General features: G+C 35.2%; 1 protein-coding gene and 1 long non-coding RNA gene across 5 annotated transcripts in view; both read right to left on the bottom strand.

The window, feature by feature from the left end:
* LOC126832525 (ATP-dependent RNA helicase DDX42) overlaps positions 1-23409 on the bottom strand; it is a 38414-nt gene extending 15005 nt beyond the window's left edge. The window contains exons 1-10 of the mRNA XM_050563341.2: positions 23305-23409; positions 14861-15087; positions 13611-13758; positions 13457-13518; positions 12920-13070; positions 12654-12794; positions 11302-11598; positions 10970-11098; positions 10734-10833; positions 10480-10527 (exon numbers count right to left, since the gene is read on the bottom strand). Coding sequence (XP_050419298.1) covers positions 10480-10527; positions 10734-10833; positions 10970-11098; positions 11302-11598; positions 12654-12794; positions 12920-13070; positions 13457-13518; positions 13611-13758; positions 14861-15069 — 1285 coding nt within the window. The 5' untranslated portion in view covers positions 15070-15087; positions 23305-23409. The remainder of the gene's footprint in view (positions 1-10479; positions 10528-10733; positions 10834-10969; positions 11099-11301; positions 11599-12653; positions 12795-12919; positions 13071-13456; positions 13519-13610; positions 13759-14860; positions 15088-23304) is intronic.
* LOC126832567 (uncharacterized) lies at positions 6052-9431 on the bottom strand. 4 transcript variants are annotated; one of them, XR_007684765.2, is made up of 6 exons: positions 9292-9431; positions 8814-8848; positions 8335-8387; positions 7815-7883; positions 6945-7046; positions 6052-6364 (listed from the first exon to the last, which is right to left on the bottom strand). It is a non-coding gene; the product is annotated as an uncharacterized LOC126832567 (long non-coding RNA). The 4 variants fall into 4 exon arrangements; XR_007684764.2 differs by having other exon boundaries at positions 6945-7372; positions 7802-7883; positions 9292-9428; XR_008789247.1 differs by lacking the exon at positions 6945-7046 and having other exon boundaries at positions 7802-7883; positions 9292-9422.
* Positions 23410-25253: the final 1844 nt, after the last annotated feature.

Below are 25253 nucleotides of genomic sequence, written 5' to 3'. Positions count from 1 at the left end.
ATACAATCAGGGGCCATAATCCATGAAGTTACAGTCCCATACATGACAATATCGAAAGGAACTGAGATCTTAGGGTGATAAACCTATATTTCAAGTTTCATTGAAATCGGATAAAAATTGTGACCTGTAGACTGTTCACAAACAATTGTGGACGGCCGGATGGACAGGGGCGACGACAATATACGTCCACATGAAAATGGGGGCGTATAAAAATCAATATGATTCTTCATCTCATGGCCTCAAACACTGTGTATAAATTTAAATTCAATCGGATATTAACTTTAGCCCCTAGAGCGTCCACAAGAATTTTCAAAGTGATCAAGGGCCATAACTCTGACAGTAATTATCGGAAATCGCTGAAAATCAATAGGCTTTCTCGTCTCATGACCTTAAACACTGTGTATAAATTTAAAGTCAATAGGACATTAACTTTAGCCTCTAGAGCGTCCACAAGATTTTTCAAAGTGGTCAAGGGCCATAATTCTGGCAGTAATTATCGGAAATCGCTGAAAATCAATAGGCTTCTTCGTCTCATGACCTTAAACACTGTGTATAAATTTAAAGTCAATAGGATATTAACATTAGCCTCTAGAGCGTCCACAAGATTTTTCAAAGTGATCAAGGGCCATAACTCTGGCAGTAATTATCAGAAATTGCTGAAAATCAATAGGCTTTCTCATCTCATGACCTTAAACACTGTGTATAAATTTAAAGTCAATAGGACATTAACTTTAGCCTCTAGAGCATCCACAAGATTTTTCAAAGAGGTCAAGGGCCATAATTCTGGCAGTAATTATCAGAAATCGCTGAAAATCAATAGGCTTCTTCGTCTCATGACCTTAAACACTGTGTATAAATTTAAAGTCAATCGGATAATAACTTTAGCCTCTAGAGCGTCCACAATGGACCGACAGACTGACGGACGGACGCGACAACAATATACGACCACATTTCAATGTGGGCGTATAAAAACATGTAACGAAATATACATCTGTATTAATTTCATCATTCCAAATAATAATATTAAATTATAATGGTACTTTTCAAGAGATCTGGAAATGTACATAAAATACACAGTAAATCAAGGACATGTTTAGATATTAGTTTATTCTTAGTCTCCATCAGAAGATTCAAAATCAAAGTTCATAATATGAGCGGAATAGATATCTTCTTGATAGCTAATCAACAGCTCGCATATATCCTTTGGATATGCTTCAGATACCCATTCCCATTGTAAATCTTCATTCCAGCCTTGTATCCAAGGGTTATCTTGTTCGATCATTGGTTTTGCAGCCTGTCTCCATATTGTTGCAACATAATTGTTGCATTTAATGTGCAGCAAAAGACTACTCAGGCAAGATGGTTATAAAGAAAGAAAGGTTTTTTTGTTTTTTTCATCACAATTTAAATTCCCCCAGAAAATCTTTTTTCCAGTGTCGTCTACTGATGTAAGTCGCCTTTCACCATACATAGTACAGACATTTTTTTCTAAACCAGTAATTACATCATCAGAAACATCATTTGTCTGTCCCAGCTCTTTAAAAATTGTTAGAAAGTTGGAAAAAGAAAGACAGATAATCATTACCACAGAAAGCATGTAGGCCGAGATATTCTCAACACTTTCAATACTAATCTTCATTGGATCAAAAAATATATCAAGATTAGTTTTGAAAGTGTCGAGAATATCCTAGAACTGACAACAAACTACAAGGACACCAATATAGCTTACCTACTCCTCTTCGCATTGCAAATTAATGGAAGCGCTGAAACAAATTGCTCGGGCGAAAGAGACACCCCAATCATTCTCCTCACAATGATCCAAATATACACATTTTGATCGATAATGAGATGGGCAAAGGAAGAAAATATCGCGACTTACATCAGTAGATGACGCTAGAAGATAGATTTTCTGGGTGAAAAAATAACAGACCTTTCTTTATTACCACCTTGCCGTAGTGGTCTTTGCTGCATGGCTGGAATAAAGATTTGGAATGTGAATTGTTATCTGAAGCATATCCAAAGGATATATGCGAGCTGCTGGTCAGCAACCAAGAAGATATTTATCCAACTCATATTATGAACTTTGATTTTGAATCTTCTGATGAAGACTAAGAATTAACTAATATCTAAACATGTCTCTGATTTACTGTGTTTTCCAGATCTCTTGAAAAGTACCATTATAATTTAATATATTGAATGACGAAATAGGTAAAGAATGGAAAAGCCAACACGAAACCACTTTTAAGAGGCATTCCACGAGAAAACCATGCAATATCAGGTAGATGTTCGAAGGTGGGGGTCGGCCGATTAAGTTCATACTCACAGGGTTTGGTCGACCCATCGAGCCTACTCCCCAGCCAAAATTGCCGATTTCAGAAATCAACCGTTTCCGAGATACAGGCCGATTACGTTTTTCGGCTGATTTTTGTCTTTTTTAGGCCAAATTTTAGCTATTTTTGTCGAACTACTACCGTTTTTGCATGACCCTGGCGAACTAGGTTTTGGTTGTTCGTGATAGTCGGGGTCTTACCCTATCATATTATCATGGTCAGCCGGTTCAAGTTCATTTTCCATAGGTGTCAGGAGACTACACAAGATACGTGTCTGGAGATACCTGAAATGTACCCTATTTTCAGATCGCGATAACTCCACTGGAGCAGGATTTGCAATAAAAATTAAAATCAATTTATTTGCAGCTGGACCAGTTCTAACAACCCAAGAAATAGAATCGTTGTCAGCTAACTTGCAAAAGTATGAAAATTTGTGTCGAAAGTTACCAAAAACTTTAGTTTTGATTGGGATACATCGGCGGATTATTCAGGTACCCAATCGCCAATATTGTTATTCAAAGGGTCAATATATCAACTCCGGCTCCCCTTCAATCCGCTTTGCCAAAATATTCAGTCTCGGTGTGGTTTGGTATCCAGTCTACAAATCCAAGATGGCGTCTCCCAGTGAATATGGATTTTCGCAAATTCTCGATCTAGAATGTCGATCTTGACTATTTAAACATTTTTTTTCTATGAAAAATGAGAAATTTCAATTCAAAATTTTGAAAAACAGTCGAGTTAGAGCAGATGAAAGTCGACAATTATGCAAAACAGACCCAATTTCAATCGCGAGGTCATCAGGGATACAATTTGAAGTTCACAGTTGCTCTATCGACAAACCATATCTCATTCGAAAATGAGTTCGAGTTGGGATTTCAAAAATTTTCTTGTCCGACATATTACCGAAAGTAAAGGGGTATAACTCTTATCGTTATTTAAGCAGACGGATTCATACCACAATTAAAAATCACGTGTCAACAAAATATTCAAATCCACACGTAATAAAAATAGGAACACCTACCTCGCTATTTTTGTACATTGTCGTCGCCCCTGTCCGCCCATCCGTCAACAATTTGTTTATGGGCACTCTACAGGTCACAATTTTTATCCATTTTCAACAAAACTTGAAATATAGGTTATGTCCCTAAGAATTCGGCTCCTGTCGATATTGGTATGATACGGACCGTAACTTCATGGACTATGGCCCCTGAACTTACGAAAAATCACGTTTTAAGCTTGTGGATACTGCACATGGAGTTTACAATTTTTATCCGATTTTGATGAAACCCAATGAACTCGGTTCCTTTCGACATTCTCGCATATCGGATTTAACTTCCTGGATTATGGGCCATGATTTTACAAAAAGTCGCCGCTCCTTGTACGCAAATATTGTAAAAGTATGTAATTCCAAGGTTGTGGACACCCTCGAGGTCACAATTTATATCTGATTTTCATGAGACTTAAAAAAATTATGTTTAGATCCCAAAGATCTCGGTCTCTTTCGATATTCTTGAGGTCACAATTTTTATCCGATTTTAAAAACCGTTTCAATATATCACCGTTACGCCCTAATGACAACAAAGTTCGAATTGCATGAAAATCAGAGCGAAACCGACGGACAAAATGGCCGCTCCTCATAAGCAAATAGTGTAAAAGTATGTAATTCCAAGATTGTGGACACTCTAGAAACACAATTTTTATCCGATTGTGATGAAACTTAAAATGTATGTTAATATCCCAAAGATCTCGGTTCCTTTCGATATTCGCGCATATCACATTGTAGCTTCCTGAATTATGATCCCTGAATATACAAAAAAACACGTTTTGATCTTGTAGTCCCTCTTAATGTCACAATTTTTATACAACTTGATGAAACTTTTATATTATATACTTTTATATTCCAAAGATCTTGGTTCCTTTTGATATCGTCGCATGTCGGGCTGTAACATACTGGATGATGGCCCCTGGTTGTATTTAGCTTGTTCTCTGTCCATCTTTTGCAAAATGTGGTTGTAACTTGCATGGCAACCGCTTATTCATATTTAATTCCCGTATGGTATTCAAATTTATGTCAGTAATATTCCTACAAAATTACGTGTTTTCGTAATACGATAGAATGAAATTTGCAGATCCGCGCCTGTTTCAATCAAATTCACGCAGTAATATTCCCCCAAAATTATACTGTCGTTTATACTGTCGGTTGATATCTATGAGATTAAATTTTCCGACAATGGAGAAACCACCGAGGTAATCACGTAAATAAGGTTGATACTCATTATTGGTTTGATGAAAAGTCCGACAAAAGAGAAGCAATGACTTCTGTTCAAGATTAGATTGATGAATTTCCCGACAAAGTAATAAGTCAGTCAAGCAAGGCAGATTAAGCAGGTAAACAACATAGGTGTATAGACAGTATAATACGATAAATACGTTGATCACCTAATTACCTAATCAATCCAGCCTATCATCAACAGTTATCGGGATGAGTGGCAGTTATACACTCAGTTTACTATATTAATTTTGCAATTCTGAATATTATTCATCATATCTTGATGTCCGATTGGGCATATTCCTGGCCGAACATTTGGAAAATAGCGTAGGACATGTCCGGAATATACGGGCGAAATCCCTACACTTAAGAAACTGAAATTCAACACGAAAAGTGACGAATTTCATAACTTCCGACACAAATTTTCGTGCTGTTGAGGGTTAGTTGACAACTTAGTTCGCCATTCGTCGATTTACAGCTATAGTAATGCTACAAAAATGGTCGAAATTTGACATGAAACTGACGAAAATCAGTCGAAAAACGTAATCGGGCTGTATCTCAGAAATGGTTAATTTCTAAAATCGATGATTTTGGCTGGGGAGTAGGCTCGATGGGTCAACCAAACCCTGTAAATATGAACTCAATCGACCGACCCCCACCTTGGAACCTTCTGCATGGTTTTCTCGTGGAATGGCTCTTAAGGTCAATTTTGAACCAAATGATATTTGTCCACAAAAACACATGTTACCCCCCCCTCTCCATAACCCGCCCACCACCACGGGCACCCACTCCGCCGTCCATCCCCACACAACGGGAATATTATAAACATATTTAGAGATGTTTCATCAAGCTCTAAGAAAATCATCATTTAAATCGATGTGAACTCATTTCACGCCAATTTTACCCCCCCACACCCCTCCATACACACACGCACACCTGCAACCACCCACCCCACCTCACCACAAATCAAAACAGTTGCCCAGGGGTATTATAAACACCGATTTAGAGATGGGCAGTCCTGGAAATTTATGTTTTATCAATAATTATATAACATGATCATCATTAATATGTCAACATAACCACATTTTCCCCCAATTGTAGACATTGGACCCTCCATATCTCGAAAACGCCCCCTCAAAAGCCTGATCACCTGGTCTCATAAATCCACAGCTCGGGTGGCGATTCCCCCCTTCAGCCACCAGACTATTTTCTCTTAAACAGAACTATAAAGTCTTAAAAAACAAAATTTGAATCATTTTACCCAAACATTTATTCAAATTTAAATAAGGCCTAACCTTTCATACTAAATTACGTATTTCGGAGAGTTTGCACCGTTCTGACATGTGCCAACTTTTCAAAATACTTTAATCAAGTGATGCAATAAGCATTTTTCTGCGAAATAAGCAAGGAGGATACAATAAAGATGGGGAGCAATAAAGATGGCGTCACGCTAAGACACGGTAAATTTCGCTGCGTGGATTATTGCTTGTTCATGAAGAAACTCTTTTAAAGAATCTACACGAAAGTTTAAAGTGATACGTGATTGGATTATACTATAAACTAATCAACTTATAATCAGTAAAAACAACAAAAACAGTGAGTTTTTTGCGATTGATTTATTATCCCCTGGTTTTGTTTACATTTTCAATGGCGTCCCCAGCAACACCGACACCAAGCAGGAAAAGACCAAACACTATCTCACCAATAGACATGCAACGTGAAATATTATTAGCATCAAGTTTGTCCGATTCTGTCCTGAAAAGAACTAAACAAACCAATATAAAATCAATGTTTACCCAATCCGGAAATGATGTTGATAAAACATATAGACCTACATCTGAATACGAAGATGATACTTTGTCTGACATTTCGTTACAAGCTGACCTAACCAACTCTGACTTTAATAACTTCTCTGGTACTATTGACAAAGAGCAGACAAATCTTAAAGAAATCGACACATCTACTTCAGTAACTGACGAAAAAACTGCAAAAACACACCCTATAAACACTTTTTCTGAACAGGAAGATTCCATTTTTGATAAAACCGTAGAGGCACTCACTCATCAAATTGCCCTATCTTTTCACAGCAGGCAAGTTAAGGATGCTATCAGGCCTTTCATAGAACAGATGGTCCAAGAAGAGATTACAAAACAAATTGCTCCTCTCCAAAATGAAATCGAGTCCCTAAAATTACAGTTAGCCACAATATCCCTCCATCTCAATGCATCTGTACAAGACAAGTGTGACGAGCTCGAACAATATAGTCGAAAAAACTGCATACGCATAAGCGGAATTAAAGAAGATTTAAATGAAAATGTTGAAGGTAAAATCATGAAAGTTCTCACCACTATTGATAACTCCCTAAGTCAAAACAACATCGAAAACTGTCATCGTCTAGGTAGAAAACAAGACAACAAGCATCGCCAAATAATTGTAAGACTTAAAAGCTACAAAACAAAAGTACATATTATGAAGAACAGGAAAATGGCTCAAACAGCAATAAAAGGCGTATATATAAATGAAGACCTGACTAGATACAGAGCATACGTAGCAAGTATTACACGCTGGTCATACAAACAGGGTTTTATTGCTGCCTGCTGGACCAGAGACGGTAAAATATTCATACGTGAAAACAGTACTGTTCCAGGAAAGAATGGCCCGACTCGTAAACTAACAAGCCCGGTTGAAGTGCCCGGTTATAAACCAACAAGTGAAGAACTAATTAATTACAATCTAACCAGTTCACTGCAAGCTCAGACCAACTCTCCATCCGCTGAAATATAGTGTAACATAGAAAATCTGTACATCATTGTTAATATCAATACCTGTGAAGATAACCCTGTCCCCTCAATAACCAACAATAATTCATAAGTGTCTACCCTTTAGAATATAAATTTCCAAAATGTTTTGCCTGTCAAATTTGCATGAAAGATCTAAAAATGAATTTATAAACTTATATATCTGTGAATTTTGCACATTGATATTAAAGGGAAACAACTCTCTTTAATGCACCATCAATATCCCATTGAATTTTTAATATTACTTATATATATTATTATATGTATTAGCTATATTAATTTTTATGATTATGATATCTTTATTAAGCTTACTTAAGATTGAATTTTATAGCCAACAAACATTATAGTTCTTGTAATAAGTAATTGGAATTCAATAACAAACTTGCATAACCAAATATATACACCTATAGACTTTACCCATATTATATATTTGTTTGTAAATTAGCCTGTCTGTATAAAGCTGGTCTGAAATGTTCTCTGAATCTCCTGCAAAATAGTGCAAAACATAAAATCAAGTAGTTAATCATCTTTAGTAGCTTATTGCAAAGTTTGTAAATCAACTGACTATAGTAAATCAGAAATCATAATACTACACTATTTAGAGTTGTCATTTGTATTGTAAAAGACTGATAATAAGCTGGGAGTACATGTATATGATGCTGTATATGATGTTTACAGGTTTACTGCCAGTGTTATTAACTGCTATGCATGTTATGTTAAGAGTAAGATTATAATAATACATACTGTTTTAAGTTAGATGAAACTGATTAGAAACCAGACAAGTAGAATCCAATCGCTAATTGCTTAGTTCCGAGTAGAGCATACTTCCTTTATATTGTTTAGTTTTTATCTATATTTATAACTGACAACTCAAATTCTCAATTATTATAATATGAATCTTTAAATATCAAGATAGTTTAATATGTAAAATACTTACCCTTATTAGCCCCTGTGCTATGCATGTGCATTAACTGTCTGCAGTTTACTCATCTAAAAAAAAAAACCCCAAAAAACCCAACAATTATTGAGATTGTAAAACTTTTGAATTGATTAATTTTGCTATTACTATAACCCCAATGTTAGTTAATGGTTAAATAACACTGTAGGCCTAAAGGCTTTTATGCAGTAAAATTACCAATAACCCCATCCGTCATAGTGCAAATTGTTTTCTTTGAAGAGTGTCAATACTCAACTTTAAACATTGACCTAAACAGAGGCCTGCTTCACGAAACTTTGATTAGGACGGAATCTAAGTTTTAGTAATATGATTGGATAATTAGATCGATTTTATTGCCTAGTATTTACTAAGATTTGAATTTTATCTTTGGTTATATTTTCAAGAAGCAGTAGCCCTGAACTGTCAATGCTAGGGAACTATGTAAATAAAATTGAAGCATATGGTAATCCCAAACTTACCTAGTTTCTCTCAACAATAACAGTATCATTTTTACCTGAAATAAGAATTACTAAGTAATAACACAAATCTGTTGAACTTGAAGTGACAAGTCAGAAATATTAGAAAACAGAACACCAAATTATAAATAATGAAATGACAGTATGCTGCGAAATTGCAAAATACTCCTAAATAGCCCTTGCACGTCATCGTTAATAATGGTAATTGGTATCAAGCTTTGTAACTGTGCCAACTCTCCTAAATATGCACATTGTCCACGTACGATTAACTGTAAGCAGGTAGCTATAGGCCTACTAGGTAGTCTATGAATGAACGATTGTTATGTTACTACTAGTGTTAGTATTAAAATTTTATATATTATAAACAATGTTGGAAACTTTTGCCTTGTTGAGTAATTAACGGTTATGGGCTTGTATCAACAAACTGCACAACTCAAATTAAAACTGTTTATCAAACCAAACTAAATGTGAATTTACTCACCACCTAAATTGGCCGTTATTTTCTAAACTGTATTGTGCTGTAAACACCATGCTCTCTTCCCTTGTCGAGCTCAACGTGCCAATCAAAGAAAAATCACGTGACTCTTCCATTCGCACAACATCAACATTTGCTGTTTTATTATTTGTTATTTCTCCTTATCTGTGGTTTTTTTGGGGGAGGGGGGCTTTTTGGGGTTTTTTTTGTTTTTTTTTTAATTTAATTTAATTTAATTGGTATCAGTCCTTGTTATTTTATGGGATTAATTTACTTTGTACCAATCCACGCACAGCGCCGCATCAATGCTATACCGTGATTATCGATCTTTTATTTGTAAATATGTATATAGATGTGATAACCAATATTTTTGTAAATATGCATATAAGTACTATTTAACATATCAAAATGATTTAAATCATTACCAATGTACATCATCAAATTTTTATGTGTATGTGTGTTTTCCTGTTTATAGCTTTGCTTGTTGTTTGTTATTTTTTCAATACGTCCCAAACCATTCATTGTAAATCCATTCCAGAGACAACTATAACACACTCACTGTAAAATAACTGCACTTGTACATTGTATGTTTCTTTATGTAAATACATGTATCTATGTCTGACAGGGAGAAGGGTTTAATATAGGCTATGCCTGTTCCCCAATCCCTATTCAGATAGAAATCTGAATAAAAATATTGCTTATAAAAAAAAAAAAAAAAAAAGGAGGAAACAGAAAAAAACATATTAACCTGAACGAAATCAATATTGTTTCACACAAGCTTCACAGTGTGAAACCCTAATAAGTATTATTGTCGCGAAACAATCGGACGAATTCTCCTTTTCTAGACATTTCTAAACGAATGCAAACAATTTGTATAGCACTTGTCTACCCTAATAAGGTATGCAAGTGTTCCATTTAACGCATGCCTAGTCGTAATGTTTATGTTCTGAGAAAGTGACAATGTAGAAATATATGAAATTTACAAGAGAATACTGGATTTTATCAGACTTTTAGTCATTTAGGCTAAGGGAAGAAATCAAAGGGGTGAAAATTCCAGTTATGTCACAAAGTTTTAGACATTTTAATAAAAAAAATGGCAAGCAATTTTCGAGTCGGAGTATCAGCTGGAACAGACAGTAAGCTGTAATTGGAACATAAAGAATGTGATGAGAAATGAAAGTTATTTCTACTTACTTTGTCTAGTAGGTCTAACATGATTAGCTATAGATCGTACTTGTGGTTCTGTAATCAATGGTTTAAAATACAGTATTAATATATATAATATTTTACAAATATCCCCCCCTTTTTTCTCTTTCTTCCATTGTTTCCCAGGTTTATATCGTGACAGCAGGTTGTATTATGGCTTTTGTTTGCGTGTAATGTGGACCTCCTGTACTCAGGTATAAGGTTTCGTTGATTTTGTACAACAAAAAAGAAATAAAACATACCAAAACCCATATCAAACATTCGATCTGCTTCGTCAAATACAAGGTAGGTAACTCTCTCTAAATTAGTAGATTTCTTCTTAATTAGATCAATCAATCGGCCCTAAATAAATACATATCAATCTTATAGTTTGGGTTACCAGAAAACCCCTAAATAAATACATTACAATATGATAGTTGATTAAATAATGTGTTACTAGGCAACCACTAATGTTTAATAAAAACAATTTATCTCTTACTGGAGTGGCTACAATTATTTCTGCTCCTTCCTGACATGCCTTCGTCTGCTCCCACATACTTCCGCCACCATAAGCACAGACTACATTAATATTATAGATTTTACCAAACTTCTTTGCTTCTTGATATATCTAGAAAATATAACATGATGATAAAGACTAGATCTTGACTCAATAATAACAGTTAATAGCACAATCAACTACTCTTCGTTTTTAAATAAGATTTGTTTCAAGAAGAAATAAGGTGTTCCTGAAGATGTGGTGTATTAACCTGAAGATACAATCAATCCTCGTTTTAACCTAGTTTTCAAATAACCCAATATCTTGTTATTTACCTGTTGGGAAAGTTCTCTAGTTGGAGCCAGTATTAACCCAATCGGACCTTCACCTGGTTCCAGTTCTTTCTGGTCCATAATATGAATCAACATTGGCCACAAAAATGCAGCAGTTTTACCACTTCCTGTTTTAGCGATACCGATTATATCTCTGCCACTTAATGCAACAGGAATCGCCTGAGCTTGTATAGGTGTGGGTTTTGTATATTCAGATTTACGTATAGCAGCCAGTAACAATTCATCAAATCCAAAATGTCCAAAACTACAGACAGGTTTCGATGGTTCTAATCCTGACACCTGAAATAATTCATGTCAAAGTCATCGTCATGGCAACATTATAGGTAATTCTTTCTACTCTTTCAGCTTTACATAAAGGATAGTACCAGTACTGTAAAACTCAGATATTACTTGGTTGAACATTCTGGAATTGAATTCTGCAATCCACAGAAAGGTGACAGTTGGGTAATTGAATAATATATAATCTTGACCTACAGCTGTAACAGTTGATTACATCATGGCCTCTATTTTCAGGACCAACAGAACTGTGATAGGACAGAATTCCATCAGAATGCTTGAGACTCGAAATTGAGCACGTCCAGTGGGACAGCTACTGTCTAAAGAAGAAGTGCATACACCATGCAGTGTGCTATAAGACAAATTGTCTTCTAACAGCAGTGTTTCTACAAACTCTTCATCTTACAGGCACAGCACCCCAAACTGTACACATGACACCTTTCTGTCACCTGTCACTGTAACCAGGGTATCTAGCACTGGTTTCTTTCACATTTGTTTAATATCAAATCTTTGTTTAAAAATTTGTAAAAATCATTTAAAATCATGCATAATTTCCTGACCACTGTTCAAAAATTAATCCTTTAACATCAATAATCAATTAGATTGTTTATTTTTTAACAGTGATCGAAAAATTAAAAGCTTGTAAATGGAACACTTATTATCAAAATTGAATGGTCAGCTTTAAACTAGACACAAGTACAAATTAGATGAGTTTTGGTGATTTGAAATGATTTTTACGAATTAAAACAAAGATTTGATATTAAATGATTGTGAAAGAAATAATACCTGGGTTACAGTGACGTGTCCTTCAACCTGTTGATTGAATGTCATGTTCTCCCCCACATGTAATGGTAAATAGAATACCCTACATAACAATGCAAATTTCCCCAATATATTTCTGTGTCTAGTAAAAAAGGAAAATAATAACAAAATGTTAAATGTTTTAATGTGGATTGTAAGTTTATTAGCTTTTTGCTATGTGGAGTTCGGATCCTACTACAAAAACTTTCTGTGACTGGGTTGTAAGGTAGAGATGGTCAATAAAATAAAAGATTTACCTTGATTGAGAGTTTATTGCGTAATTCATTGACCTGTTCATTGGTTAAAGCCTTAATCTCCTGATGTTCATTGTAGAAATTTCTTTCAAACGGTTGGTAAGAATATTCAGAATGATCTATGGGTGGTAATGGATCAATTATCTGTAAACACAAATATTATACAAATATTATACAAATATTATACAAATATTATAATGTATTTCAACATTTCTCTCTTTCAAGAGATTATCTCGAGACTTAGCTAATATAATTGTAAACTATTCTACCTTGGATCGTTCACGTGGAATAACATTTCCATCACTATCATAATCATAGTCATCATCATCATCTTGTATCACTCCAACGTTCGGATTCTCTTCCATAAAGCGAAAGTAGGCTTCCTGAACGTCTTCATCATCAATATCATTCCGTACCCCTCTAAATAAAGAAGGTATATAAGACAAACAAGTTATAGATGTCAATCTTCATAGTAATAAGGTTATTTTTTATGATCAAGTGTGCAGGGAAACACAAGCAGTAGCTTTCCAACCCAAATTGTAGCCAATTTATACAAGAGTGGACATCTGACTTTATAGCCAGGTTCCGATCGACTAGAAAGCACATCACAGCCAGGTTTGGAACCTGATCTAATCAGCAGTCCAACAATGTATTTGAGATGTTGTAAAAGGAGTTGTAGTATACAGTATGCAGTACGTCCCTGTTATGGTGCGCAGAATTAACCAGCATATTGAACCATTTCTCTTTTAAATATGAGATTAAAGAAAACATGAAGTGGATCTGATGATGACTGATAATTAATTTACTTTTCTTTTTCTTCTTTTATATCTTCTTCAAAAGCCTGTCTTTCAGCTTCTGTTAATTCTTTCTGTAATAATAAAAATAAACATCTAATAGCCTGGTCTGGAAATATTTTAGCAGGTAATAAAACAATAAAATCATATTAAACTTCAGACTCACCTCAACTCCTTCCATAAAGGCATCTAACGGATCATCGCTATCGCTGTCATCATTTTTCGTTCCGTCCATTCCTGCTGGTGTAAATTCTTCACCTGAATCATCATCATGAGCAACTGGTGGACCGTCTTCATCCTCATCATCAAAATAACTAGAATAAAGAGTACGTTAGAATAACATAGGTTCTCCTAGATATTCCATACTTATGGAAAACACCTACTAACATTTCAAACATTTAACCTAATTAATCAGTTACTTGTATTCCCAGTGAATAACTTTAAACCATTTTGGGATTAACAAACAAAATATTTTATATTTCATTACATTGAGTCCTAAGATACTTATTGCTATATTACAAATCAATCTAAAAAAAATAAGAGTAGGCGATAGTGCCGCTGCCCGGGCAAAATTTCGCTCATAGCACATTGCATGGTGTATGCCCGTCTTCATTAGCCCAGCATAGAAGCAGAACAGTAGGACGTTAAACCCCATTTCATTTCATTTCATCTAAAAAAAAAACAAAACAATTCCTAGATGAGACATCATTATTCGAGGAATTAGAATGTCTGCTGGTGACAGCATGCCAAACAGATGGAGTTTAACATCAACTCAACACACACTAGATAATTTTGGCAAATAAAACTTGAACACACCCCTCAACTCAAGAATAAAAACATACGCCCACAGCAGCTATTCATCCAGGCAGTCTAAAAGGCTTTGTCACATATTGTTTCTTCAAGGTTTGTCGCATATTGTTTATTTTATGAATAAGGAGAACATTTACAACATATGAACATCTTATAACCAGTAATAACCCATTGAGTAATTAAAAGAAATCATTAGAATTTCTTTCGATTGTTTGTCTCATGACCTTGAACAATTTATATTAACTTTAGCCTCTAGAGCATCCACAAGATATTTCAAATTGATCAAGGGCCATAACTCTGGCAGTAATTATCAGAAATCATTGAAAATAAATGGGATTCTTCATCTCATGACCTTAACCACTGTGTATAAATTTAAAGCCAATCGGATATTAACTGTAGCCTCTTTAGCGTCCACAATTTATTTCAATGTGAGCAAGAGCCACATTGTTGAAAATGGCTAGGGTCCTTCGTTGCATGATCTTAAACACTGTGTATATATATAGTCTCTAAGAGACGCCGGTCTGATGGGGGACGACGACAATATACAACCACTAAACAAATTAAAATATATATAAATATATAGTAGGAATGTACAAAGGTACATACTCATCTTCACATTTCACTCGTTTCTTTCCAATATTTAGAGAATAACTCAGACTTCGACCTGGATTCAGTCTGTTGGCCTTTGATCCTCCCATTCCAGAGAGAGAACTGAAATTAGTGGATGGTGCCAATTGTTGTGGTTCTTCTTTCTTTTTAATAGCAAATCCACCAAAACCAATTCCTCGTTTCTTACTGTCAGTTTTACTGTTCATGTTGTCTGTCCAATGATACTGAAATGTTTAATATAAAACTAGAGCAATGGATGCTGTTCACCAGGTGATTGTAGTTGAAACTGACCTCGGGATTACATACCTTACAACAGTGAAATATATGAAAGTCTTCAAATATTAAATCAATTTCTTTTTAAAAATTTTGGAGGTGGGGGCAGTAGCCCAGTAGCATGTTTTTCCATTCTATAAACTATAGTAGTCTGGAGGCTCAGTGCAGAGGTGTGTGCATCAAATTGGCACAAAACTTTTCTGTAGTAAAATTTCGCGTAGAATACGATGCCGAGCGGTAATCAGTCCGCCGTTGGGGCATTTTCAAGATATTCGGGGTCAAAGGTCAAATGAGTTCATTTGCACTGAAAGTGAATGGACACCTATTCTTGTATCATGGAAATAAGCTGAAAATGATCGAAAGTAATCACCCTTTCAACCAGCAGCTGCCAGACAGGATACGCCCACATTTTGCAAGAGATGGATAGAGAACAAGCTAATTAAGCCAACAGTGAGGCTGATTAATATCGAAAGAAATCATGATCTTAGGGAGATAAACCTATATTTCAAGTTTCGTTGAAATCAAATAATAATTTTGACCTGACTCACGGGGGCAACGATAATATACGTAGGCGTATAATAAAAATGTAAACTTGCTAAATTCACCTTTTTTCTTTGTGACCCTGGAGGTCAAAAGGTGAAATTTTCTGTTTTAGCAGTAAGAAGATATAGGCCGCATTCCATGGGCACAAATTGTCGTTGCAAAAATATTTTCATTCCTACAAATCCGGTCTAGAAGAAATTTTGTCAGTGTATAGTTCATATAGAGATATTCGTTTGTTGTAATTTTCTCCCAAAAATTTCATAGTTTTTCGGTGATATTCTTCTTTGAAATCTGGACTATTTATTGATAGTAAAATTCATAGTGCGCGAGGTCACTGGACAGAATTCAGCGTTGTTCACCGCGTCACGTGATCTTTTTTCCACAATTGACCAATCACATTATTGTCTACATTCGTGTGTGTTGTTGGTAAACACAAAATGGCGTGCTTCACGAGGAACATATTGCAGTTCTACATGTAGATTGTAGAAGCTACACGAAATGGTGACAAAGGCTCAGTTAACTTGTATTGTTCACTTAGACAGTGTTAATAAGGGAGGTGCAAAACCCTTTACAAACACAAGTTGGGACAAATGTCGTGAGGTAGCTATAGACTGGTTTCAATACCAATCCATTGCAGCATTTTTCGATACAATTGGATTTATTACGAAGGATATTATATTGAAGATACAGTCGGCAGTAGTTTTGGATTTCACCCAACGTTTTATAAATGTTTTAAGAACAAAACAGTTCAAAGATGCGAGAAAGAAAGAGAGTGAGAAGGCAGCGTCTACATTCAGTCAGTCCAACCGAAACTAAAACTGTCACCACATTACAGACCAGGGGCGTGCTGGCCCCGAATGGGCCTGTCAGCCGCCGAAGTCGCCCCCCGCGCACCGAAGGCGCGTCGCTGGTAGGGGGGTCTGTGGGGGTTCTCCCCCCTTTAAAATTTTTGAAATTTGACAACGGGAAACGCGTTTTGCAAGCACTTATGGGAGTAATCTAGATATCATATTTTCCAAATTTATGCTGCTATTGTGACTATAAGACATACTACTGTACTACACAAGACACTCATGACAGGTCTGCTTTATATAATGCTAATACAATGTATTTCTATCCAAATAATAAATTGCATCTTATACATATCGAGGCATGAATACATGTATCAAAGACCATTTCACCTTAAGGTGACAGACATTTGCACGTCAGCATAATATATTTTACTAATCGTTGTGTATGTATGATTTTTCGCGTGCGCACTCTCAATTTTTTGAGGGGATTCTGCGTGAAAATTAGAGCTCTCAGGGGGGGCCCGCTTATACGGGTGGACTTATTGTTTAATGGGGGCCTGGGAGGACACCGTCCTCCTAAACTCCCTGCCAGCACGCCCCTGATACAGACTATTACTGTGATGTGGTCATAATATATTTTACCAAACATTATTTAACAACTCACTATTAGTATATTAATCATTCGACAAAAATAACAATTCACTCATAACATAATATTTTAAAGATAGGTTGCCAGGCAACGAAACATATGCCCACAGCAGCTAAATCGTCCGGGCAGTCAACAAGAGTTGTCGCATATTTTTACTTTTTTCGGTAATGAAACATTTATAATACACTAAAATCTTGTTAAGAGCAACAACTCAGAAAACTATTAGAATTTGTTTGGTTTTTATAAAGTTCTGTCCAATGCTAACGTTTTGTATACAAAACTTTTAATATCATGGATTTAGCTGTTCCAAGTCATAAAAATTCATTGAAAACCAATATACATGTTTGTCTCAAGATCTTAAACTCTGTGTATCAATCTGAAGTCAATTGGATAATAACTTTAGCCTTTAGAGCATCACAAGTTTTTGCAAAGTGATCAAGGGCCATAACTTTGGCAGTAATTATCGGAAATCGTTGAAAATCAATAGGATTCTTCGTCTCATGACCTTAAACACTGTGTATAAATTTTAGGTCAATCGGATATTAACTTTGGCCTCTAGAGCGTCCACAAGATTTTTTGAATCAAGGACCAAAACTCTGGCAGTAATTATAGGAAATCGCTTAAAATCAATCGGCTTCTTCATCGCATGACCTTAAACACTGTGTATAAATTTAAAGTCAATCGGATATTAATTTTGGCCTCTAGAGCGTCCACAAGGTTTTTCAAAGTGATCGATGGCCATAACTCTGGCAGTAATTATTGGAAATCGCTGAAAATCAAAAGATTTCTTCGTCTCATGACCTTAAACACTGTGTATAAATTTAAAGTCAATCGGATATTAACTTTGACCTCTAGATCGTCCACAAGATTTTTCAAAGTGATTAAGGCCAATAAGTCTGGCAGTAATTATTGGAAATCGCTGAAAATCAATAGGCTTCTTCGTCTCATGACCTTAAACACTGTGTATAATTTAAAGTGAATCGGATATTAACTTTGACCTCTAGAGCGTCCACAAGATTTTTCAAATTGATTAAGGGCCATAAGTCTGGCAGTAATTATCGGAAATCGATGAAAATCGATAGGATTCTTCGTCTCATGACCTTAAAGACTGTGTATAAATTTAAAGTCAATTGGATATTAACTTTGACCTCTAGAGCGTCCACAAGATTTTTCAAAGTGATTAAGGGCCATAACTCTGGCAGTAATTATCGGAAATCTCTGAAAATCAATAGGATTCTTTGTCTCATGACCTTAAACACTGTGTATAAATTTAAAGTCAATCGGATATTAACTTTTGCCTTTAGAGTGTCCACAAGATTTTTCAAAATGATCAAGGGCCATAACTCTGGCATTAATTATCGGAAATCGCTGAAAATCAACAGGCTTCTTCGTCTCATGACATTAAACACTGTGTATAAATTTTAAGTCAATCAGATATTAACTTTGGCCTCTAGAGCTTCCACAAGATTTTTCAAAGTGATCAAGGACCATAACTCTGGCAGTAATTATCGGAAATCGCTGAAAATCAATAGGCTTATCCGTCTCAAGTCCTTAAACACTGTGTATAAATTTAAAGTCAATCGGATATTAACTTTGGCCTTTAAAGTCAATCGGATATTTACTTTGGCCTCTAGCTAGAGCATCCACAAGATTTTTCAAAGTGATCAAGGGCCATAACTCTGGCATTAATTATCGGAAATTGCTAAAAATCAATCGGCTTCTTCGTCTCATGACCTTAAACACTGTGTATGAATTTAAAGTCAATCAAATATTAACTTTGGCCTCTAGAACGTCCACAAGATTTTTTGAAGTGATCGAGGACCATAACTCTGGCAGTAATTATCGGAAATCGCTGAAAATCAATAGGCTTCTTTGTCTCATGACCTTAAACACTGTGTATGAATTTAAGATCAATTGATATTAACTTGGGCCTCTAGAGCGGCCACAAGATTTTTTGAAGTGATCAAGGGCCATAACTCTGGCAGTAATTACTTTGGCCTCTAGCTAGAGCATCCACAAGATTTTTCAAAGTGATCAAGGGCCATAACTCTGGCATTAATTATCGGAAATTGCTAAAAATCAATAGGATCCTTCGTCTCAAGACCTTAAACACTGTGTATAAATTTAAAGTCAATCGGATATTAACTTTAGCCTCTAGAGCGTCCACAAGCAATTGTGGACGCCCGACGGACGGACGGGGGCGACGACAATATACGACCAAATTTAAATGTGGGCGTATAAAAACGGTTTCACAAAACCTTCAACAAGATATGACCACTTCTATTCCAACTAGTAGAAGTAATAAATAAATGTAATAAAGGTGCATCATATATAGGCTACAGACCGTAAGTCCAGAAAAATTTGTGAATGAAAGAATTGAATATAACCATCCAAGTCAACCCAGAACATTGCATGCTGTGATTCAAGGAAAAAGGGGAATACTAATTAATCAAAGTTTTTGATAATCCCTAATTAAGTCCTTAACACCCCACTGATAAAGTAGCATTAGCTGAGCATTAATGTCCAGGTGACACAAAGTAGGTCATTTTGGGGTCCAACATATGGTTCCTTTTAATTTAAATAATTCGCTTGTGTTTAAGGGTCTGTAGCAGAGGGAGGAAACTGGGGGACTCAGAGAAAACCCACAAGGTTGAACAAGTGACCCTAGTGCTTGTCACGTACAAGCGGAAAATTGAAACCACGTCACTTGACACAATGACAGACCTTATGATTTCATGTGTACCAGTACATGTTAAACCATTCGCCACCCACCCTCCATATTAAATAGATGTCTTTGTAAATTATGTATGTTATAGTTATACGGTGTATTAAGTACAAATGTCTACAGTGTATTTAAATTTATGTATTAAATAAATGTATATGAAAATGTTATCTATTAAGAAATATTGGTATTTATATAAGGCAATATTTATATTAATAAATATCATTTGATACATAATATATCAAAATTCAAATGTTCTTTTTGGCCATTATGACCCTAATGTTTTGGCCGTTATGCAGTTACGACCAAAATGTTTGACTGTTATGACCAAAAACTTGAGCCATTTTGGTTTAGGGCCTTTATGTCCATAACCCCTACTACTAGGCCTAGTACTTCAACAACTTTAAAAACTAAAAGTGTGTCTCATTCACCCCTACTCCTTCATTAATCTCACCAAAGGAATCACATCATGGTGCAGTACTTGTTACTACTTCATCAGAGTTAAAGAAGTCAGTTTTATCAGAGATCTGTATAATTTGCAAGAAAAAAATCCAAGTATTTTTGAGCGGGGGCCACATAAAAGAGGGACAATTTAGTCCAGTGCGAAATAAAAACAGCATTTTTATTATTTTATTTAAAGCACCAACAACACTTTTGCTGTTTTGATAAGTCCAGTGAAACAAATACCGTGAGCCTTATTCTAACTACTAAATGAGTTAGTGTCTTACTCTTACTGTAAATCCTCCATTAAATTGTATTTTATTTATCTTAGGTGATCAAAAATATTTTTTAAATCAATTAGCTTTGGATTTGATCGACTACATGTACAGTATCTGTTATAATTGTTTAAAGAAATCAGAATATTTATTAATCAGAAGCAAGATTCGAACATTGAAAGTGTGTTTGGCACTTTTATCGATGATTACATGTACACTATGTCGTAGGTGAGCCCCATATTGATGGGGGGAGGGGTGCCATCTGGTTCATTCACAATTGCAGACAAAACCATTTTTCTATATGAGAATGAAATTTGACAGCTTTTAATTACAGTCAAGTGTTATTTGAATTCATATATCTATTGTAAGCTTATACATTGTAGATGCAAAATTTTATTACGTCCATATGGGCTTTTCGATGACAATTCTGAGCTAGAAAACCTTTTTCTGCTGCACATTATATGGGGTGGGGTGGGGGGTATTGGACCGGCCGTGGAGCGATGATGATCATGTTGTATGTGGCCGGTGGCTTTAACGGGCCGCCACGCCATCACTGGAGTCTGGAATGGACTTTCTGGGCCTGGTGTGCTGGGTGTGGGCCGGGATTTGGAATCCTGCATAATCTGAAGATATGATAATTTCACAGGTTGATGGTTGTAAATTACTTGCAGGTCGGGGTTTTGGCTTAAATTAATCGATTTACGAGATATATTATTTGACAGAGATTATAATCAGATGTGCCACCAAATCGCATATTTGGGGTTTATTTTTCACAATTTTCCAGGGGGAGAGCCCCCGGACCCTCTGTCCGGGCTCCGCGGTCAGTAAAAGGGGCCGCTCCGACACATGAGCCCGGGCCGGTTCTTGGCACCAATCCGCCCTTGCCTCCATATTTGATTAAATCAAAGTATCGCTGAACCATTCTAATCTATTTAATATCGGAGAAATCTGATGCCATCGAGAGTTGATTAAGGCCTTGATCAGTTAATTAATGTCTAATTAATACTTTAGAAAACATTTCAGGCCTAAAGAAAGACCTGCAATAGGCAGATTTAGCTCTTGCATAGTGTATGTTTAAGACAGTAGGCTAGACAGGTTTTAAGTATGTTGTTATGTAAAATGAATGATTTTATTAGAATTACACTTATGGAAGCATTGACCTTGTTGTATTCTCTGTAATCTCCCTTGATATTAAGGCATTTTTCTAGTGAAATGGACCGGTCCAATATCCTTAATCAGTGTTGAAAAAACACGACTGACTGCCACATTTTATGTCAGTGTGATCAAAATACATTTTGTGACTCTCATACACCACTTCTCTACACGGATGGGACTTTTTTTTGGTTCATTTGATCTCTGTTCGTCCCGACCGTGAGCAATTTGCAAGGTAAATGGTACACATGGCTTTGTTTACAAATGCTATGACCTGGTACTTGACCCCAGAATTTTTTATCGCAAGCGCGATCGCTGATTGGCCAAATTTTAAATAGCTGCGCAGGATCCAACTCATATCTACGCAAATATGGATCCGCACTATAAAGAAATAAGTCATCGATTTCTAGCCTATTTCGAGCTTGAACTATTAAATTGACAAATTTTATTGGAGAACTTTGGTGACATATTGATTGCACGATTATTGTTAATCCGATTTGTAGACCGGTTTAACGGGAGTGAAGGTGACAAGATTTTCACCCCGAGAATTCGGCCTAATATAAAGCAATAAATGTCAGCATAAAATATAAAAATTAAAGCGAAAACCTGTTCTAATTAATAATAGGAACATTTAAAATGTATCTTTAGGTGGTCTTAGCACCAAACTTTTACTTTGGAACGTTGACTCTATAGTACATCATGATTTAAATCACTCTGTGTTTTCCACGTATTTCTGTGTCTGCTTAACTAAAGTCTAAATTATTGTTAGTGCCTGATCACCCGAACGCAGTGTTGTTTGATTTAGGTTATGATAGTTTTTCAATTGATCAAATAATATACTCCTTTTCTCATTATACAAGTCACATCATAAGATATCAAACAATTATATTTAATGTAGCACAATATAATACACCGACGCAGGTTAAAATGATTAAATTTGTGACATGTATGCGCAACAATGAAATATGAATGGTCTAAATATTTATTTTTTTGTGAGTGCCCAAATTGGTTGACTATTGAGTTTGATACGTAACTGCCATTTATGAGTCCAGTTTCTTGTACCAGTATCAATGAAGGAACTATATAGAGACTGGATCGGATTATCAGGGTGATTCACTGCAATAGTTAAAAGGTTGGATTTACATCACATTCTATTTTCAAGAGGGGGTTTGATGGCCGAATGGTGTACTGTAATGCATGTACATGTGCTATATATCACAAGGTCTGTTATTGGGGCAAGTGGTGTGGTTTTCATATGTTGTTTCTCATGCGGGCACTCTATTGCACATCTAATTAATAATTGAAATAAAATTGAACCATATGTATGTTAGCCTCGAAAAGACTTACTAATTCGAGCTCCTGATTCCGTCTTGGCTTGTTCGAACAAAATTCTGACGCGACGGCTATATTATTGGCATACGCAGTCGCAGGCACTTTATAGTATTATCATTATTATATACAATATATTGACACTCACACTGTCAATAACTCAATTTTGACTTGCTTGAAATGCATATTATTTCAATATACGACGTTTTTCAATATATTAAATAGTTAGATATTACGTCTACGTAAAAATCTATGTAATTAATTACCTAGTTTAACATAAAATTCTAGAAAAACAAAGTTTACTCAGAATTTCCTTAATTTTTCCACCATCTTTGTTTTTGAAGAACCAAATGTACCTATTTTGACTAGAGAGTAATACTGTAAGAGTGGCTTCCCCTTATCTGACTTCCCAAAACCAGTTGGATGCAGACCACCAAATTTAACATTTTGCTAACTTTTCGTATATTGAACGCTCACCACTACATATGGAGGTGACATTGGCAATGAGTAATAAATCTAAAGAAGCAAATAATTCTTAATGACATTTTTTAATAAGTTAAAATCTAAATAGCACCCTTCCGATCATCATGTATGTAGGTTATACCAGGTGCCCCCTGGAATGGGCGTGACGTGACGTACGTACGTGACTTCTCAGTCAGGTAAAACCAGATTTGGCATTATATTTTAAAACTCGTACCCTCCATCCCGCATCACTAAGAAAGACGGGGGTCGAGGTATCTAAAGTAAACATACGATTTAAATGGTCATAAGTTTTTGAGACATTAACGGAGAGCCCCGACTGCGCGTGTGGTCACCATTTTGAAGATTGTTACCATTATATATTAGAATGCTCCCTGCATTCGGATGTCCGAGGACAAACTATTCGTTTACTCAAGCAGAAATTTCAAGATATTGGTATTTTATTAAATGATCAGATTGTCCTCTCAGTTAATCAAAATCAGTTGATTTTTAACACTGTCCGTAACTTTTTAAAATTGTCAAAACGTTTCTAACGTCCAAATCACCCCATCTGTTATTGATGTATTTACTCTATACATAATATACCAAATAATACTTCACGTTTAGGTAGGTCTTATATGGAGGGGAGGGGTACCATATTAAAAAAAAGTAAATCAAATATAAATGGGTGCGGGTCAGTTCATCCCACAACGTCCGTCAATAACGTATTAAATTTAAAATACTGTCTATTACGTATATTCTGCTCTAAATGACGAATCTTCAACTGAATACCTTGGAGACCTTCTCAACACCAACAAACCTTGCAAAACCCTTCGATCACAATCAGACAACCTCTTTGTCTATTTTTTTATTTGGTACAATGTCTATTTTCTGTCTTGTCCGCAGGTTTATCTTGTAGATTTTATTTTTGCGTGTAGTAGTGCCACAATACTTATTACAAAATCAATAAATAATTTTAACAAATTAATTTAATACTATAATTTAATATTTTTCAATATACACAAAAATGATATCTTAAAAACGTACACTATTTTTAAAAGAACAAAAAAATATTGAAAAGAAACGGTCGAAAAAAAAAAACCCTAGAGATTTTCTCCCCAAATATTGTTGTAATGCCCAAAGTTTGACCACTCAGAAGGTTTGGTGTTGATCCTGGAGGTCCAAGGGAACAGTTTGATACACATTTTGTGTTTGTAACGAGATTGGCAGCTAAGGTAATAATAATAATAATAATAATAATAATAAATTCTTTATTTTCAAAAGGGTGAAAAATTAGGCTTTGCAGCCTGTTTACAATTCTGCCCTTAAATGACAATAGACAAAACAAACATACACATATATTATACATACAAGGAAACTGAATAATGAAAATGTATCCTTTACATTCCAAATAACATCAAATGCAGAAACCGATAATGGTTTGAATTTAAATATTCAGAATAGTTATATAACATTTTGGATATAATTATGCAGTGATTTTTTAAAAGTTGAGAGAACATGTAATGAGTTTAAATTATTTTGAATTAAATTCCATAAAACTGGTCCATTATAACTAAGACTATGTTTAAATTTAGTACAATTTGGATGTGGAATTTGTAATTTAAGATTTTTAGAGTTGTAAGTAGTATTTTTAAATTGAAATAAGGAACACAAGTAATTTGGACTTTTATAGTTTAATATTTTGAACAGAAATATATATTTATTCATTAAATGACGTTGTTGAATGGTAGGCAGT

The sequence above is a fragment of the Patella vulgata genome, chromosome 9 (assembly GCF_932274485.2).
Source record: "Patella vulgata chromosome 9, xgPatVulg1.2, whole genome shotgun sequence".
NCBI classification, from domain to species: Eukaryota; Metazoa; Mollusca; class Gastropoda; family Patellidae; genus Patella; species Patella vulgata.
This window is presented reverse-complemented; position numbering and strand designations above follow the sequence as displayed.